At 43.2% G+C, this 17,084-nt stretch overlaps 1 protein-coding gene across 1 annotated transcript in view; it reads left to right on the top strand.

The window, feature by feature from the left end:
- TSPAN10 (tetraspanin 10) overlaps positions 1–16,769 on the top strand; it is a 136,577-nt gene extending 119,808 nt beyond the window's left edge. Inside the window, exon 3 of the mRNA XM_086928788.1 lies at positions 15,362–16,769. Within this exon, the coding sequence (XP_086784914.1) occupies positions 15,362–15,668 (307 nt within the window). The 3' untranslated portion in view covers positions 15,669–16,769. The remainder of the gene's footprint in view (positions 1–15,361) is intronic.
- The last annotated feature ends 315 nt before the right edge of the window (positions 16,770–17,084 follow it).

Genomic DNA, 17,084 nt, shown 5'->3' with positions numbered 1-17,084 from the left:
AATAACCAGATATCCGAACACAGTATACAGGGAACAATTGGCCGAGAGGATTGAACGGGAGGGAGACCAGAAATGTGGATCAGGAAGGCATAGCGAGTGTGTGTGTGTGTGAGAGAGAGAGGTATACAGTGGAAGTGGTAGTGATGGTTCAGACAGTGTCTATGGAGCTTTCGGAGGCATACAGTTGTATTGCTGCTGCCTGTTGAACTGCGAGGATCGCCTTTGAGCTTTGTTTAACCAGGACCGCCGTTTTAAGTGAATTTCATTTAAAAGTGATTGAGGGCCTGCAAATCGCTTAAATACACAGAAAACTGAAGTATAGACTATCTGTGCGTTTTCATCAGCAGCGCCACTTCCAAAGTCACACAGGGAGATATAAAATCAGTCGATTCCTGTCTTTACAGATGATTGTACTCATCGCTACCATCAACTTGAATTTGAGGCCCATTAAAACTCCATGAGCTTCATTTATCTATAAGAAAGGGTATTCATGATTTGATTTGTCTGTCCTGAGGATGGTCTCCATAACGCAAGTCTAGAGACCGAAACGTCGACTGCGCTTATTCCACTGCTTTTAATGATATAACTTGTAAATAGGTGGATAAGCTACAACAATTGCTGCAAATAGGCTGTTTTATTGATATTTTTTCCTATTGTAGCTTTTGCAACAAATGGTATACCCATGTATATTTTATTTTTGATTTGTGAATAATTAAAACAAACAGAACTTTTCCATACACCCTGCTATTGCTCTCTCTTTTTATTACCGTTTGGTATTAGCTCTATTTATTTAAAAACTTTGTCTGACACAAATTGTGCATCAGTGGTGTCAAATGCTTAGGACCACAAAATAATATATAATTTTGAATACTCTACAGTTCAACAAAACCCTTGACGGCACAATTACCCTTTTATACCTACCGCCCAAGCCCTCAAGGGTATATTGGGTTGCTCATTCTTAGTTGACACTTGTAAAAAGGGGGCAGCATCAAAATCAATGGGTGTTGCAGGGTAAACGCCCACCGCAACACCCACTGCCCACCCCTTTCACGCTAAGCATTGGGTGAAAGGGGGTCTTATTTACAAGGCACCGTTAAGCCACGTTAAGTGGCTTAACGTTGCCTTGTAAATAAGACAAATGCCATACGCCATGGGAACATCTCAAAAACTGATGTTCCTATGGTGATAGGGGCTTGTAAATATGCTCTAAAATCATTAGTAATTCGAGTATTTGTTTTGTGTGCACACGTGTGTTAATTTTTTCCGAATTACTGTTTTAAGGTTTGAAATTTAAATCCTACAAATTGCTTGGGGGTCCCCCGCTTCCAGTGGTGACTCAATGGGGGTCCTCAGGAGTCAAAAGTTTGGGAACCACTGTTCTAGGCCCTGACAGTTCATTTTTCACAAATTCTTAAGTTACAGAATCAGAAGAAAATGTAGATGGAGGAAAAATTGATTGCTGAATACTTATTTAAGTATGGCTCTGCAACAGTAACAAAGCTCAGCAGAAATAATGGCGAGAGCAGGATAAATAATGACAAATATTGTCTGGTCAGAAGATGACAGGACACAGTAAATGTCTAGGCAACTACATACAAGGTAAGGTGATTTACACTGGACTGATCAAAGTAAAGCAGGATGTCCTTCACATAAGGCAGTCAGGCTAGCGAATATGAATAGGGTCAAAACTAGTTTTAATTAAAACGAGTGTTCATGGCCTTTCAATTCTACCAGGTACCCATATACAACACACACACACAGAAGTGTGTGTTTCTGTTGTATATGAAAGCATCTTAGAAACGAAAGGCCGCGCATTTCATGATTTCATTTAAATCGTGAAATACGCGGCTTTTGTTTTCTACCATGCCTCCATATACAACAGAAACACACGCTCTGTGTGTATGTTGCATGGACGCATGGTAGAAACGAAAGGGCAGGGACATTACTTTCATTAGTGTCCCTGGTCTTTCGTTTCTACATATTCATTTTTTTTAACACCGGATGTTGAGCTGACATCAGGCTCAAACCTGCTTTCTCAGCTAGGAAAGTCTGTCATCCATGCTCATAAAAACTACAGCATTTTCAGTATTATATAGAACGAAAACATAGGTGTTTCTTATTTATCTTATGCAACTTACAACCATTAACAAAGCCATAGTCCTGGCTGGTTGTAGGTATAATGTCACTTGTATTATATGTCTGGAGGCAATGACAGAAGAAGCACAATAGCAGTGGGGCAGCACACTATGCTAATTACAGATTTTTAGCTCAGCAATTTTAAGCCACGCTCATAATTACAACGGCAGCCCCTACGAGAGACTCCTAGTTTTTCATCTCTCTTTAAGCCCTGCACACACAGAAGGGTGTGTGTTTCTGTTGTATTTAGAGGGAGGCATGGTAGAAACGAAAAGCAGCTTATTTCATAATTTCATTTAAATCATGAAATGCGCGGCCTTTCGTTTCTAACATGCCTTCGTATACAACAGAAACACACGCTCTGTGTGTATGTTGCATTGGTACATGGTAGAAACAAAAGACCAGGGACACTCATTTCAATAAAAATGAGTAACCCTGTCCTTTCGTTTCTACCATGCGTCCATATACAACATGCACACACATTTGATCTGGTCCAGAGGGAGAAGCTTTGGGCGATTCTGTTAGAGATGGGTGCTCCAGTATACTTGTGCCAACTATTTAAATGTTTACACCATGGCACTTTTGCAAGGGTGAGGTATGGGAGGAACGGGGAGCTTTCGGCTCCCTTCCCGGTGGAAAAGGGTGTGAGGCAGGGGTGCGTGTTGGCCCCCACGCTCTTTTCTTTGTTCCTCAATGGTTTGATCAAACATCTATTGGGTGCGAGGGATTTCGATTCTCCCGGTTTAGCAGCCCGCAAGATACCAGCCCTGATGTTCGCTGCTGACATCCTTTTGTTCTCAAAATCTTCTACGGGTATACAGTGAACACTGGAGGCATTCTGCTCTTTTTGCAGAACAAGAAATCTGGAGATCAACCTCTCCAAAACCAAATATATGGTATTTAATGCCAAATCACCCAATGGCCCCCACCCCCACCCGGAGGGTACGGTGCTCGAAAGAGTATCCACTTTTGACTATTTAGGGGTTACACTGAACGACAAGATGGAATGGGGGTCGCACATGGCCAAGGCAAATATGAAGCTGGCTCATGCCTCGGGTGGCATTTTAAAGGTTTATAACGAGTGCTCATTTAAAACCCTGGGTCCGCCAGTGGAAATTTACAAAGCGCAGACGAGAGGAGGGGCGCTCTTTGGAGTAGAGCTATGGGGCCACGTCAGCGCCTCCTCGCTGTATATCACTGAGAATAGCTTTACTAGGCGCCTACTGAGTTTGCCTCAGAGCACACCTTTGATCCCGTTACGGCTAGACTTGGGTTTGGTCCCATCTCCAATCGCCCTTTGCTGTACTGGAGGCGACTCTGGTCCACACTTGAGCCGTTAAGCTATAGGGAGGACCTAAGGGATCTATTGTCTATAAGAGGCGTGGCAAAAATCCCTTGGCTAACACATGTTAAAAAGCTTTGTTATGCACTGGGGAAGGGAGACATGTGGCTAGTTCCAGAGGAGACTTGTGCCCTGACCCACAGGAGGCTGTTGGTCAAAGTACTCAAACAATATCGAATGGACCTGACCGCATTAAACCCTTCGTTGGGTAGGTTGACCAATAGTTTTCTGGAGGTCAAGGCTGATTATCATTCTGAGAAATTTTTGGACGATATTCAGCCCTCACTGGCGAAAAAATTATATGTCCAATTTAGACACGGAACACTCCCAGTGAGGGCAGTGACAAACAAGTGGTCAATGGCTCACCACGCAGCTAGTTTATGCCCAGGGTGTGAAGGTAGCGAAGAGCCAGATCTGCACGTTCTGCTCTTCTGCCCTTTCTACTCTAAGGCTAGAGCCAAATGGATCGTTCAACTATGTAAGTCTATGGGTATCAGGGACTACAGGGAAGCATTCAGAATATTGAAATATGACACCACCCACTTGATTGTGTGTGCGACCTCCAGATACCTTTTTTCTATGTGGTGCACAAGAGGAGCTAAAAGTAAAAATGCTAAGCTGTTCCAACTGTGCTAGCATACCTCTAGAACTTACAAGGAATTGTTAAAAATGAAATGTGAAGGGACCGGTTTTGATTCCTCGCTTTTAAAGTTATAATTAAAACTGTTTTAGGAGCATCGTCCTCAATTCCGAGTACATTGAATTTTTGTACAAAGGTATGTTTTTATCTAAAATCATGTATATTTATGCTTTTATGGTTTTTAGCCGATAATAAAGCTTTGTTGACTGATTGACTGACTGTATAAGGAGGTGTTGTAGAAATGAAAGGCCAGAGACACTAGTTTCAAATAATTTACCTTCACTTCACCGACAGCAGATTAATACAGAGCAGTTGGAGAGTAAAAGCTTCGTAGAGAGCTTGGTCGTCTTAATTTAAAATGGCCGAGCACCCTCCAAGCCTTTTAATCAAACCAGCCAGTTCTTGATTTTTATAAGTGCATATAATAACTACAAACTCACCTATAGAATGTTCTCGTCCCGGGATCCTCATGAATCAGCTATACTGCAGACTCAGAGTGCAGATATCGTGGCAACGGTGGAACACATCTGCCTGGAAGGAACTGGAAAATTCTGGATTTGGACTCCTCCCCCAGGTGCCAGCCCAACAATCATTTTCAAAATAAACAACTGTTGCTTGGTCTCGTGGGAAAGGCAAAGGCCACTGACACACCCCCACTCCAAAATTCTTCAAACCATACTGCCCAGCCCCCAGTCATTGAAATTAGTGGAGGGCTTCTGACTCCTCACTGGGCCATGGGAATAACGCCCAAACTCAAACTGTATTATGGCAGTAAGACAAAGGCTGCACCCATCAGTGTGTCGTCACTGCCCTGCTTTCTGGTTCCAGGTCAAAAAAATCTTCGTTCAGCCAAGACAAGCCAGAGCCAAAAGCCATCCTCGCCCACCCCCTCAATGAAAAAGGCAGATTTGCACATGTTTGTTCACCAAGCAGCCAGCACAGTTTACTGCTAGCTGCTCAGTGTTACATCTCACATTTGTTGAACTCTCACGGTGACAGGGAGATGGCCATCTCACCGCTGGGCACCAGCCATCTCTGGTGTATCATCTGTATAGGTGTAGGCTTGACATGTAGAAGAATGACTCATAAATATTTAATCTTTTGGGGAGTGGTATCTAGTGATGGCCCAAGAGGCACTCCACATTTAAGTCTCTTAAAATTAGAACAGACAAGAAGACTAGCGGTGGACCTGACATTCTTGACGTGGTTTTCACCCAACTGTTTGCCTTCCATCCTTCTGTTTTTGCTGACTTTGGTTTTTGTTGCCTTCAGGACTCTGCGCACTTTACCACTACTAACTAGTGCTAAAATGTTTCTTTGAAGATAAACCTCTTGCCAGGCCCAAGCACTCCCTTTTTGATACATATAAGTCCCCCCTAGGGTTGGCCCTAAACATCTCAGAGGGCAGGGTGCAGGGTGTTTAAAAAGTTGGACATGTACTTTTAAGTTTTAAATGTCCTGATAGTGAATATCTCCTACATTTGTGTCTCACTGTAGCCCTACCTTCTCCCTAGATAACAAAGTGTTAACGTATTACATTTAACAAGTGATAACTTTCATTGGGAGCAGATAGGAATGTCCAGTTTGGTACGTTAAAACCCTCTTTAATGGTAAAGTCAGATTTTAAGTCACAATTCTGAAAAGACCACTTTTAGAAAGATTACATTTTCTTGTAATAATCATTTGGTGTCTGCATTCTGTATACTGGGTGACATGACAAGGTGTAGCTGGCAGTTGGTCTATGTGTATTGCTACAGATAGTGGTGCATAGGGCAATAGTTGTTGGCAAGGTGAGCCACCTCTGACTTGATGAGGTGGAGGAGCTGTCGCCTACCACACTTGCACATCACAAAGGTTCTGCTTGAGCACAATTCACAAAAGGGTTGACACTAGTCTTTTGTGACCATAGACAAGCTGGGGCCATGTCACAGAGGCAGGAAATTCCAGGCACCTCTGGGGTAGAAACGTCTAGAACCTTCTACTACTTCAAAGTGGGCACAGGTAGAAATGTTGGACCCTTAGACACAACACCTTAGTACACCTCATGACCCGAGGAAGCGTCAGAAGGACTGCTGTGCTGCTTTGCAAAAATAACTACTACTGTGTTACCTTGCTACCTATTGCCCTGCTAACAGTTAAAGGACTGGATCTTTATCAAGGGCTAGTTAGCCGTCCTCCTGATCAGAGCCTCAGGAACAGAAAATGCTCTGTCCACCTGGACCCTTGGAAGTGGGCCTGAAAGTGCACTTCCTGGATAGATATGGTGCTTCGTGTTTTTACATAAACCTTTGACATTTTTATCTATTTATCTAAATTGGTGTGGGATTTTTCTTGTGTTTTCACTTCATTACTGTTTGCAGCCCTTAACACATTGCCTCCAAGTTAAGCTTGACTGCTTTTCTGCCAAGCTACCAGAGGGCTAAACACAGTATAATTTGGGATTTGCTTGTGACTTTACCCGGACAGGTATTGTGGTTTCTGCTTGAGAAGGGTTTCACCCCCCTCAACCAGTAACACAGTTTCTAGTTACCTAGCCATTACAGTCCTGAAGAACAACCACCACATAGCCTGATTCTCCACTCCTAACAATTTTAGATGCTCGAACGAAATATCATGCAATGCAGTGTTCATGGTGGCACAGAAGTTCAAAAGAATACAAATCTCTTTGTTGGCATTGTCAAGTGTCCCGGGGATAATCAAAAACAGCCACTAGACTATGTTGGTGCTGGGATCAGGTGAAATCCAAGAGTCACAGGATCCAGTAAAACACTATTTTCCAAGAACTGGGATTCCTCCCATTTGACAACAACTTCTATAACCTTAGTCACTACTAGAAGTGGGAAGGTTAGCCATAATTTCGCTTGGGACTGATGTAGCGACATTTCGGTGGCATAGAAAGAAATCTAGCTTATGATGTAGGGTGAGCTCATGAATGAGATATTGATTTGTTGTCAGAGACCAGGTACTGAACAACTAACAACATACACTTAGAGGGACATCATCTGAGGAGAGGCAGGGCCTTTCTGTGAGTAGGTGGAGAGGTTATATCTGAGCATTCCTGAAGGTTCAGGTGGAAACGTCTATCATAATAAGGTGACTGGAGCTGCTCGGAGTTGCTGAGGCTTCAGCGGGGGTTCATGCCCTGTGACTGGCTGACGTGCAGTTGGGTGAGGTTGGACTTTCCTTAAGTGTGCCTTTGGTTCAAGAGCAGCTCTCCCACTGCACGTCACTGCTATGCTGCCACTCTGGGGGCATAGTTTAATGGAAAGCAATGATGGATGATGTCCTGAGGCGGGACAAGCCTGGCCCTCCTGATGCAAAGAGCATCAAAGAATAAAGAGGACCAACAACACAGCTAATAGAAGAGCCTCACAATGCCCAGAATGGACCCCGCTATTTGGAGCTCAGAACTAAGAAAACTAAAAGAGGAGAAAAAAGCAAAATAAATCAAAGCAGCTTTAAATAATAAAGCAACAATGTACATATACTTGATTACGAGGTACCAATCACAAATGTCGTACAGAGTGCTAGGTCCCCTACTAGAGCGAAAGGAAATAGTTTGGTGAAATTAAAAAACGAAAATGAAGACATATACCTCCTTATGTAATCTGCCACACCAAAGGCTTTGTTTTACGTAGTGCAAACATGGATGACGTCATCACGGGGATGATCATGAAGTCTGACCCTTGAACAGCAAAGAAACAAAAACAGGACAGCACAACCAATACCCAGCTGACAAGGACATTCTTGTAGTGTTCACGTCGTGCTGCCTACTCGGAGTCCTACCACTTTTTATCAAGCAAGATTGCTTTTCTGATCCCTGCATACAGGAAGGGAAATGGCCTCCTGTGAAGTAGCCATTAGCTGAGGAAGCAAAAAATGAATGATCTGGTTGTTTTACCCATGAAAAGTATATTAACGTGATTCTTATGTTCCAGAGTTAGTGATGAGTTATCAAAGATACTTACCCACAACATCCTTAAAATCTGTGTCCAACTATAGGACGATGTTTTGTATAAGAATTTTCGAAACCCCTTTACCTGATTATTTGGTCTGTTATAATGTAATTTAACTATGGTTGCAATATGTGGTTATGTTTTAATTTGGAAAATATCAGATTGTTTTAACACAAGCGTGGAATATTGTTGTGCTGCCTTTCTTGCTTCAAGTTTGTAAGCCTCGTCAGTTAAGTCGTTTATACTTGTCCCAGCAAAGTTTTTGTATGGTGTGCTCCATTTATGATCACATTAATGTTTATTCTTTATGTAGAGTTTATTGCTGGTGGTTGTAATGCTGTTATGCATTGTTCATTCCACTACTTTAATGGAATGCAAAAATTGATTTTGACCAGAATAACGTGATGTGAAAACGACCTTTTTTTAAAATTGGAGATGCACTGTTGCAAACCATTACAGCTCCCATTTAAGTGTATAGATCCTCAATGCACTGTATATGCTTATAATGTTCTTGGCTACAAAAGACCACTGTCTGTTCTTTTTTCCACCAACCCATTAGTAATTGTACATTATAGGAAGTGAGCTTAGTGCTCTTGATTTGGTTAAAAACATGCTCATCAAAAGTAAAACCGTTTTTTCCCTAGAAGAACGATCATCGACTTAGTGTGTTCTAAACAGGATAGTGGAGTGCGCTTAGAAAACAACGAACAGCTCCAAAACTTGCAATCGGATCAATGTTATAATTAGTTATTTAGAGTTTAATCAAAAAGAGACTAGCTAAGTTTGGGAGGGGGTTTAACAAGATTTTAGTTTAAAATCTAAGTGACTCAGTCTTGTTTTGTCAAGGGGTTGTGGCACCTGGTATTTAGTTATTTGACACTCATGCACTACTACAGGGGACCCAGGAACTCATGTGCTCCAAAGGAATGGCTCCTATATGATACTATTTCAGAAACATGCAGATAAAGTACCAAAGTAAATTATTAAAGTCAATGGTAAGAAGACTTTCAAGTAATTTAATTCTTCATGACTCTATATTCTAATGAAATTTGTCAGCAATTTCATTTTTTATTTTGTTTACCCAAATCCTATGTTAATTTATCAGAGGTCAACGTCCTTCTGTGTTTCTTGTATGTATTTACTTGTATTTTGCATGACTGAGGGTTAAATAATTGAATCTGCTTAGTGTTGGGTTTATATAGAAAGCCTTTTTTAGAGTCTGGTGGGGCAGTTGCCCTGCCATTAATTTGCAGACCTTCAGCCACACTCAACTTGTGGCCACCCTCTTCATGTAGCACCAGGATTCAGGTGGAAAACTTTCCTCTGGCTCCATTGTTGGAAACTTTGACTGGTGGCCTGTTGCCACGGGTCTTTGGTCAATGTATGTAAGAAGGTCGACGTTTGGGTAGTCCATTCCATGTATATTTTACCAATTTGGGAATGGATAAGTATGCCGGTCTTAAACATAAAACAATACAAATGAGCCCTATGAACTGGGGGATAACTCTCAACAAATTAAGGCTATTTGTTCTTTGCTTTTCATGAACAAATCCCAGACTTTCCAATGGGGCAAATCACCATAGGGTCTCCTCAGTAAACCTCTTTACATTCAGAGCAATAGCTGCACTGGTGGTTGATATAAAGGTAGTGAGACCCCCATCAGGCATGGGGGTCCTCCACTAGGCGAGCAGAGGCCATAGCCTCCGCTGACCTGACTGGCAGCCTCTAAGAGCTAAATGGCCTCGTAAGTTCATTAAACATATCCATTTCTTTTGTGAGTTGAATATCTAAGGTGTTGAAGGGGAGCAGTGTTTTCAAAGACGTGCTATCAGGTTAAGCTTTATACAAAGGGAAGTATCTCGAGGTATATGCATTGCAGTATGGAAAGTGAATTTGGCTGAGCTCATTTTCTTATCTGATTTCTGCTGTAGTTTCTTGCTGAATTTCCTTGCTGTAGATGTTAGTTGAAGGCTGAAGTTCTAATTACTGAAGATTAAACATATGGCCAGATACATGGCTTGGTTTATTGGCAGTTATCCGTCAACCAGATTTTTCAGACAAGAAAATTAGTTCAAGACAATTTGCCAAATGATATAAGGTTATTCTCGACGCATAGCACATGATTTAAGTCCTGTGCGTTGTTTTGGGTGCTAAGTTAGTAACTGTGTGTTTGCGCAGTGTCAATATAAGAGGGTGCCTTCCAAGACCAGATTTTGGTGACCTCACCTCCAGCCAGTAGTTTGTTTGGCAGCACGATTTGGTGGCCTCTGACACCTCCTCTGTTATCTCTTTCTGATAGTTTCTACAAGTGGTGGATTGTATTAACAGTTGTTTTTGGGTTGCTCCGTCCTACTTCTTAACTGAAGATGTAGATGACATGCTGATATATTTAAATATCACTTATTGTATCATATTGTGTTCTCGGATCCGGATAATGGTAATGTCATGCTTCAGGACCCCCAAGACTCCAAGTCTACATGCTGCAGCACAACTCACCTTGAGCTTAAAGAAATACAATCACATCAGTGATCATCGACATTCTGATGGAACTCTATTAGCTCCCCTTGCAGGCCTGCACCATCCTCAAAACCAGTTGCATCATTTACAAAGCCATCATGACCAGCAGCCCCCCTTATCTTGCAGACAATCTCACCATCTCTCATGGCTCTCAACACAGCAGCCAGGAACGGAAGACTAAGGGTTGTAAAAAAAGAAAAAAGGAAGCAGCAGGTCTCTTCCTTTTATGCACCTAAGATCTACAAGAACGTCTCTGTATCAATCCAGGCCGCCCCAAAGCTTATCCAGTTTCAGGAAGAATTGAAGAACACTTCTTATAAGGAACATTACATCACAATGCAATAACAGAAATACTTCTGCTCCCACCATCAAGCAACTTCTCATCACTTCTTGATTATACACTTGTTTTTGACCCTTTACAGCACTCTGCTGCCTTTTAGCTAGGTTCACACTATACTAGAATACCACATACTTACATACCAAATGCATACATACCTATATATTGCTTGCTTTGCAGAGTTGTACCTTCTGGCTAATATATAAGAATGTTTCTTCCTTTCTGTTATTTTTGCTTTAAGCATTTTTTATATCTCAGGTCTTTCTCTACATTAGAAAGAGACAAACGTCCCTACTATGTAATAAACCGGTCTAGACAAGGTTTATGTATTAATTTCATTTGCATTTTTATATCGCGTGAATGTATCCCAAGGGCTACAGAGAGCTTTACAAAAGACAAAACCCAGTTTGAAAAGAAAAGTAGACAAACTGCTTTCCGCATGTAAAATGGGTCAATGTAAAAAACACTTATATTGTCGGGTGACATAGGGATGAAATAAAAGGAGGTGACATATAAATGAGAGGATTGGATACCTGAAAATACACCCTTGATTGCGGGTTAAAGCAAATCACAATGGCCACTGAGGATCAAAAGAACACACTGCTGAGTGAGGTAAGTGTAAGGTAGATTCAGAGACATGGGGCACACATATGAGAAGGACAAAGCATATCTATAAAAGAAGGTAAGTCAAGGTCTTGAGAGAAGGCGGTTAGATCAGAAGAAAGAGCTAAGAGGTACTCATAGACCTTGGGCGGGGAGGGAGGCAAGGGATGAACCATAGCCAAAGATTAATCAGGGAGAGATTAATTAGGGAGAGGATGTAGCCTTATGGCTAGAGCGGTTGACCTTGAAGCTGGGGAACCGGGTTCGATCCTTGGCAACAACGCTCAACATCCTGTGATTCTGGGCAAATCACTTAATCTCCCTGTGCCCAACAAAAATAAATGTGTCCATCTGTAACGAAACTAGTGCTCATGTAAAGCGCTCTGATACCCAATGTCTCTGGTCTAGTTCGCGCTACATAAAACTCTAAAAAAATAAATCCGAAGAAGGTGTAAAAGCAGCAACTGCGCAAGATAAAGTCAGATGGGAAGTAACTATGAAAGAGAAGAAGTGATAGATTTTTCACTAGTCAATGAGTGTAGATGCGGTGTGTTGGGATCTAGCCACTGAGAAACTAAGAGTGTCATTGGCTGGAGTGATCAGTCAATTGGCCTTTACCTCCAAGCTCTATTCTCAAGTTCTGACTGTTGGGCTGGAGAACTGTACCTGCATTGCTCTAGAGATCATTCATCCCTAACTTGAGTTCCTCAAGCTATAGCCTTTTGACCCCTGTCTAGCACTCAGTATTATAATGCAGATGTCCTGGGGATATTTTTGTGACATGGATTGAGACCATGTGCCTAGACGGGACATCATGAACACCATCTTTTCCAAGCGTGACTACCGTTAGCTCACTGAGCCGCAGAACACTATAGTGGTGGTAGTGTCACCATTTATAGGGACAAGATAGGCCTTTTTTACCTGTCCTGGTCACTGAGAGTCACCTACCAGCTTCTCTCATCTTTTGTTTCTTTTAACTAGTTTTATGGTCCCCGGCAAATGGGTCCTTCACCCATCCTTGTTGCACATGAATGTTGCACATGTATACCATTTACAGTGTGTAGAGGATGCATATGCAGAGTATGTGACACACATGGCCATAACCACACTGGGGTCCATTTAGTATTTGCTACAATGAAATGGTACCTAAGATGGAGGGTTGGACGGAGAGCCCCGGCAGCAGAAGTGAATTGCAAGGCTCACTCCATCGCCATCTCCTTTGTAGTGGGTCAGACCGAGGGGTGTTAAGTAGAAGAAACAAAGTAGACCTTTGAAGGTACGGGATTTTTCCCTGTCCTTTCTTGCCCCATGGAAGGGCTACCCCGCCATTTAACAGGTAGTTATGCAGGGCAGTCTCCAGTGCCCCTTTTCCTGCCTGGAGACTCCCAGTTCCAACCCACCTTCCTGCTCACACCTAGTAGAAATGGTCTAACAACTGAACTGCTGAAATACACAACTCCTGTCTGGCACATTAGTATAAAGATGGGGCAGAGACTTCCAGCCAGTGTGGCAGCATTGGTTTACCATCAATCCAGGATCGCTGCACCAGCGACGAGGACAAATTCTCTGTACTCCATGTTAGGGTATCAACCGCCAACTCCCTTTGCCAAGTTTGGGATCAGAAACCTGGGAACTACTATCAAAATTGCTGTGAGGTTCTGCCTGGGCTCTGCTTCAAGGGAGAAAGCTGACAATCTGCCCAGGAGGGACATCGGGTATGTCCTTGCATGAGGGAGATGTTACTCAGAAGAGAAGCGGCTGTGAAGTATCTGAGGCGAGTCGAGACTCAGACGCCCATTGTGTACCAGCAGGAGATCGCCACTACTCCATGAGGCCACGAGGGAGAAGCTCTGAAATGCCATCACAGCGTGTCTAAGCTGTGTGACTCTGTGGTCAGAGAATAGTTGTGAACTCCAGAAGCCACAAGGCACTAAAGGAAACTGGGTCACAACCCCCCCCAACCCCACCCCCCCCCCCAAGCAGAAGAACTGACATCCTGACCACTATGTACTCCCCAGGGATTAGTTTGCAAGTAGGTAATGAACCTGACCCCTAGGAAGAATCCCTATTTATAACATTCACTGAAATGAGTCATGTGACTCCATTGCAAACTTGTGACTGGTGCTGATGCTGCCTCTGCTCGGCTGAAGACCTGAGCTGTGGTATCTGCGTGTTGTGCTCTGTGGGCCCTGAGGTGCACAACCTGCAGGCAGTGTGGACCTGCTGTGACATCTGAACGCCACAGCCATGGCCTGTGCTATGAACTGACTGACAACCCAATGTACTGGGCACGCTAAGGGAAACCGATCGGTTCCCTAAGAGACTCTGGAAGAGGAAGGACAATAAACAAGGACCCGTTATAGCCAGTCTCCCTTTTGAGTTTTCCTATACCTGCTACATGTTAATATGGCGAGCCCAAGACTAATTGGGGACTATGGCATAGGAAACATTTTTACATGGTTGTCAGGTATCTGAGATACCTCTGCTACAATCACAATAAGCTATAAACGTCTGCTGTATTTTTGTAGTAGCTATTTTTGAACCGATTATGAATAGTATCATCTTGTGTGTGTGTGTGTATGCGTATGTAATTTAAGTAAAGTACTACTCCATTTAAAGACTAAGCGCTGACTGGACACTCTAACTTCTATTGGCCAGTTTTGTTTATTTCTGAACCAACAACCCCACAACACCTCCCTGAGTAAGCCTAGGAGGGCTCACCTTTGCTACCCCGAGGGTGGCATACTAAAGGGTGAACTGGTGCTTGGTTTTGAGTCCAATGGTAAGGTTCTGTCCCTGGACCCCAAGGGTAAACAGACCTGATGGAGACTATCTTAGACCAATAAACCCTGACTATAAACTTGGGACTTGGGTGTGACTAGAAACAGATATTTGTGTATGACCAGTGTTATGCTTATCGAACTGTATTTGTTTTCTGCAATTGTTGGCTCTTGACAATTATGTACATAAATGGAAACAAGCCATTGAGTCTCTTTTTTAAAGTACTTACATGTGTTCCACTCTCCTTCGTCTTTTTCTTCTTTCTTCTTTCTCAGCATGGCAGCACCTCGTGGAGCCTCAGGCAATCCCCTTCTGCAAATCCAGATGCTGCGCTCATGCTGCAGATGAGCAGCATGAGACCAGCGCCAGGATTGGCTGACGCAGGCTGCCTCTGCTCCAGCAGGCACAGAAGGCCTGTGCCTGTTCTCCACCCAGCTGTCTTAGGTGAAGAGGTTTACACTGCGCATGTCAGGCTGGCCGTTGTGCGCTGGCCGACCAAAGTGACTATCACAGTGTAAACTGGTGGAGTGAGCACCACTCTTTTGCTGCCCGTCAGCAGCAGCCCCACCCTCAAACACAGCTTGCGCTGGGAGCAGAGAAAAATAAAATGGTAATTTATTTTATTGGCATTTTATTTTTCACTGACATCCGGGGGCGACGCCTCTCGGCCCTAATGGGTGGGGGCCACCTCTGCATGATGCAATTTATATTCCAATTAATGCTGCTGCAGCATTTTACTCCTGTTGTGTTTTCACTCAGCGCGGAGCTGCTAGCCCGCTGCACCATACTGCTCCACGTGCTAAGATTTTGATAAATGTTCCTGTTTCTTCAAATGTGAAATCTCCTCCGTCTAGCCAGCTTTACAAAATATTGCATGTGCATAAGTAATGCTACTGTTTTGGGGGGAAGCAAAGAACTCTGAGTAAGGGAGAAGCTGTGAGACTGTGTCCACCTGAAAGCACGTCATTTGACAAGAAGCAAGTTGTGTAATGTTCTTTTAACCCATACCGCCACCTGACACTCATCATCTCTTTGTCAATGTTTTGCAGATACTTCAATTGCAGTTCTCCTGGAGCCAATGCATGCGGGGTGCCCTTCTCTTGCTGCATAGATCCTCTCCAGAACGGGACAGTAGCCAATACCCAGTGTGGCTTTGGAGCGCTCAGCGCCGAAGAGATGGCGGCACAGAGCTTGGTCTACCTGGGAGGGTGCATGCCGCAGTTGACACGCTGGGTCAGTAGGAATCTTGGCCTCCTCAGCACCGCTGCCGCTGTCCTCCTGGTCTTGGAGATCATCAGTCTTCTTCTTGCCACCAGGTTGCTCGGTGACATTGATTTGATCAAAAGTCAGTGGTAAACGATGAGCTGGAGGTCAAGCAATGTAGCCATTCTAGGTGGACATTAAGCAAAGTGGACAGGCTCGAAGACGCAATGGTACTGCCCCTAAAAGGGCAAGGATGAGATGATCCCAAACGGGTCAACATCTGACATGTATGTCCTGACAAGTCACTGATCATGCTGCAGCTCTGCCAGGCTTTCAAAGGCTTCCAATTGGGAATGCTCTCAATTTCTCTACAGATATGCTCCACTCGCCACAGACACGAGGACCTGGCTTTGGTTTGTCTCACTGGACTGTGCATCAGTATTGACGCCCTTGTCTTTAACCCACTTCCTGCAAACAATTTGTATTCTTACAAATTATCAAACTGCATGGAAGTCACATTCATCAAACGTGTTAAATAACAATACGGTCAATTTCCCAGTCATTATCTGTCACCCCTTCAGCCAGTCCTTTCACTAGGTGACCTGTAAATTTGCTTTTCCCTATCTTATGTCTGGGCTTCACTAAGCTGCACAATATTGCAAATTTGTAGTTGTCTAAATTCGCAATATCTCCTGTGGCAAGCACTATGTAACACAAGCTAGTCTTTAGATGTGTGCCTGTAGACATCAATATATGTGTGTGTGTTGTCACACACACACACACATGCATGCAGGTATGATATTTATAATAAGGATCCAAAGAGTTGTTGCCAAAAATTACCAGCGTAAGAAGATGTCACACAAAACAGGGGCCACTTACATGCCTAAACGAGAATACTGGGTACTAAAGGCTTCCTGTGGTTGGATTCCGAAATGCATGTTGTAAGGCGATATTGTAATGCATGTTGAATCGGTATTGGTTAAATAGTATACAGAGTTTATGAACAATGTGATCTACTATGGGGCGCTCTAGTAACAGGCCAATGAATGATGCAACTTACTATGAGAGTAATAGTAACAGGATTATTATATTGTTTCCATGTGGAGAACGATCACATGTCACAATCTATTAACCCAAAGAAGTCCCCAACTTTCTAGGAACTTCCTTGGCTCATCTATGCATTATATGAAGTTTCTAATTAATATAGAAGACCTATCGAGCAATGAATTAAAAAAGTCTTTGGCAGAGCAAATCTATGCTACGTGTGTCTCTGGACATTACATTGTATAACCTGAAAAAAATGTTTTAGATTGAGTGCAATTGTGTGGAATAATGCTAATCTTTCAGTTTTTATGCTTGAAAAACCATATGTGTGTACCTTGTTTTGCAGCTGGGTCCCTATTGGGTGTTGCAGCAATTTTTAGAGGACTTAAGGCCTAATTTATGAGGTTTTGACAGAGAGCTGCGCAGCAAGGAATCTTGCAGCGCTGCGTCAAAAGAAAAGGGCAGGAATGTACCGTATCTAAGAGATTCAGCGCAGTCCTGTCCTTTTCCCCTGTGCTGGTGCAC

This window comes from Lissotriton vulgaris, chromosome 7 (assembly GCF_964263255.1).
Source record: "Lissotriton vulgaris chromosome 7, aLisVul1.2, whole genome shotgun sequence".
Taxonomy (NCBI): domain Eukaryota; kingdom Metazoa; phylum Chordata; class Amphibia; order Caudata; family Salamandridae; genus Lissotriton; species Lissotriton vulgaris.
This window is presented reverse-complemented; position numbering and strand designations above follow the sequence as displayed.